We start from the raw sequence: 3,013 nt of genomic DNA, 5'->3' as shown, positions 1-3,013 counted from the left end.
GCTATGTTATAGTAACATATTATGTTAACACTTCTCATCATTAACTAAATGCCGCATAAGCAAATTTTATTGAGGTGGGCTATGTCACTAGCTAAGTTACTCACACTGTGACTTGACTAGCCTTAGATGCTACGAATTTCCAAGTAACCACGGCGCGTCTCGTGTGGCTCGCGGCTAATATATGTAGCATTCCCGGAGCAGGTGAAGCATACCTATCCCATCCAACATTCCTACGGCAACGAGTCAATCATCGCAGCCGCAAGCCATGACATCACCACAATTACAATTTACACCGTGCTGTAGCTCGCCGTACTTATCCTATAGAGTACAGCATCTGTCGCGAGAGAATTTCCATCGTGAGACGGCCGCCTCGCGCCAAACCAAGCCAAGCCTCACTCTATTACAAACTCCAGCGGCGCTGCGTGCTTCGAGCAGCCAGCGGGTGGCATAGGTTGACGAGGAGAAAGTCCACGGCCATCCATCGTCCTCCATGGCGCCGCAGCACTTCCTGGTCGTCGCGTTCCCGGGCCAGGGCCACATCAACCCGGCGCGCGCTCTGGCGGAGCGCCTCGCGCGGGCCGCACCGGGCGCGCGGGTCACGCTCTCGGCTGCCGTGTCCGCGCACCGTCGCATGTTCCCCTCGCTCGCGTCCCCCGACGAAGAGGTCCACGACGGTGCTATCTCCTACATCCCCTACTCGGACGGCTACGACCACGGCTTCAGCCTCTTGGCTGGCGACGGGGACGAAGTGCAGAGATACGCGGAGGTGTTCGGCCGCGTAGGCCGCGAGACCTTCTCGGCGGTGCTGGACCGCCTCGCGGCGCGGGGCCGGCCCGTCACGTGCGTCCTGTACGCCATGCTCATGTGGTGGGCCGCCGAGGTCGCCCGTGAGCGCGGCGTGCCCCGGGCGCTCTACTGGATCCAGCCGGCCACGATGCTGGCCGTGTACTATCACTACTTCCATGGGTACGAGAGGCTCGTGACGGAGCATGCTGCCGAGCCGGGGTTCACGGTGTCTATGCCGGGCCTCCCGCCGATGGCGATCCGTGACCTCCCGAGCTTCTTCACCAACCTTACGGACGGCAGGATAGTCGCGGCGTTCGGGGACATCCGCAGGACGTTCCACCAGCTGGACCTGGACGTCGACAGTAGCAGCAGCACTGAAGGAAGGCAAGCCATGGTGCTAGTGAACACCGTGGAAGAATTAGAGGCCGGTGCTCTCACATCTGTCCCTGAGTTGGACGTGTTCCCCGTCGGGCCAGCCGTGGTGTCGCTCTTCACCGAGGGCGGCGGCGGCACTGCCACCGCAGTAGGAGATCTCTTTGAACACGACGAGAAAGGCTACATGGAGTGGCTGGACACACAGCCAGCACGGTCGGTGGTGTACGTGTCGTTCGGGAGCATGTCGGCGGTGAGCAAGCGACAGAAGGACGAGCTGAAGCGAGGCCTCGCCGCGAGCGGCCGCCCGTACCTGTGGGTGGTGCGAAAGAACAACAGAGACGATGGCTTCGACGACGTCGGCGACATGCGGGGCATGGTGGTTGGGTGGTGCGACCAGGTGCAGGTGCTGTCGCATCCGGCCGTCGGGTGCTTCGTGACACACTGCGGCTGGAACTCGACGCTGGAGAGCGTGGCGTGCGGCGCGTCGGTGGTCGCCGTGCCGCAGTGGTCCGACCAGGACACGAACGCGCGCCTGGTCGTCCAGTGGGGCATCGGCGTGCGCGCCGCGACCGACGCTGATAGGGTTCTGGAAGCGGATGAGCTGGCGAGGTGCATGGAGATCATCATGGGTGACACGGAGGAGGGCGCAGCCATACGGGCGAGCTCGGCGGCGTGGAAGGCGAAGTTGCAGGAAGCGATCGCAGACGGCGGCTCATCCGGACATAATCTGGGGACTTTCCTGGACCAATTTGCGAATGATGCTTAGAAGCATTTATTTATGTACTACGTCCTCGGTTCTTATACAAATGTGCATTTCTTTTCAGAAGTTCAGATTTCTAAAATCTAACCAGTTTATTAAGAAAATATATACTCGGTTTGTTGCATTTTTCTTTGCTACGGTCTTCGACTTGTGTCTTTTGGCTAATAGCCAGGTTGCCTTGCTACTCTGTTTGCCCATAGTTTCTGCTAGTCTGGCTAAGTTGGTCATTAAAGCACTCCTCAATGCCTTGCCAACAGGTTTGACACCGAAAGCTGGCCCACACACTGTTCGAGATCGGAGGCAGGTAAAGTTAAAGCGCGACAAAAGTACAACTATTTTAGGACCAAACTCGTCTTTAGCATCCAAAATAAACTATAGTAGTTAACGCTTAATCTTTTTATAGCACTTCCTCGACATTCCGAGGTCGCGCTACTACTCATATCTATTCTATTATCTATTCAGAAGGCAGTCCTGCTAGGTTAGCCGGGCGCACTCCATCGCGACGTCGAAGTAATTCTCCGGTGTTACCCAGTTTCTGTCGGGACCCAAGGGGCCGGCCTCCGCAATAGGGCGGATGAGCGCGGGGTAGTGGGCTTGGAGCATTGCCCATGCTTGGCGCACTCTTTCCCGGGCAGCAAACACCTTCTAGGTGTCAATCCAGAGAGGTGTCCCTTGGAGGCGGGCGACGAGGTTGAAGAGATTGCTCGGGGTGGCCTCCTATAGCCAAAGCTGTTGGAAGATGCCCTCGATCGCCAGCCTGACAAGCATGTGAACTTCCCGAACTGCTTGAACTTGTTTCTAAGAATCACAGGGCGGGAGACATCCTCGAACTGCAGCCGAAAGGTCCCGATCCTGCCCATGCTCCGGATCATAGCTTCCATTTTTAAATTTGTAGACACATGCATCACTTTGGGGCAGGGTTGGAGAAGCTCTCTGAAGAATGCCAAGCTTGTGTCAGCCCGCCATAACCTTGATGTCTGAAAATGCACTGCACAAGATATGGCTTACTGATACGTCTTCAACGTATTTACAATTTTTGATTGTTCCATGCTATTATATTATCCATCTTGGATGTTATATATGCATTAATAT

The 3,013-nt window shown here is 56.4% G+C and overlaps 1 protein-coding gene across 1 annotated transcript; it reads left to right on the top strand.

Moving 5' to 3' along the window:
- The first annotated feature begins 232 nt into the window (after positions 1 to 232).
- Positions 233 to 1,976, top strand: LOC123134089 (cyanidin 3-O-rutinoside 5-O-glucosyltransferase-like). Its single transcript, XM_044553432.1, has one exon. It carries the CDS (start codon positions 491 to 493, stop codon positions 1,925 to 1,927), a length of 1,437 nt encoding a protein of 478 aa, XP_044409367.1. The 5' UTR covers positions 233 to 490; the 3' UTR covers positions 1,928 to 1,976.
- Positions 1,977 to 3,013: the final 1,037 nt, after the last annotated feature.

Source organism: Triticum aestivum, chromosome 6B, assembly GCF_018294505.1.
Source record: "Triticum aestivum cultivar Chinese Spring chromosome 6B, IWGSC CS RefSeq v2.1, whole genome shotgun sequence".
NCBI lineage: Eukaryota > Viridiplantae > Streptophyta > Magnoliopsida > Poales > Poaceae > Triticum > Triticum aestivum.
The sequence above is the reverse complement of the archived record's forward strand: the minus strand, read 5'-3'. Positions and strand labels throughout refer to the sequence as shown.

Excerpts from the sequence above, each read along its gene's own strand:
- LOC123134089 (XM_044553432.1), top strand. The coding sequence starts at position 491 with ATGGCGCCGCAGCACTTCCTGGTCGTCGCGTTCCCGGGCCAGGGCCAC.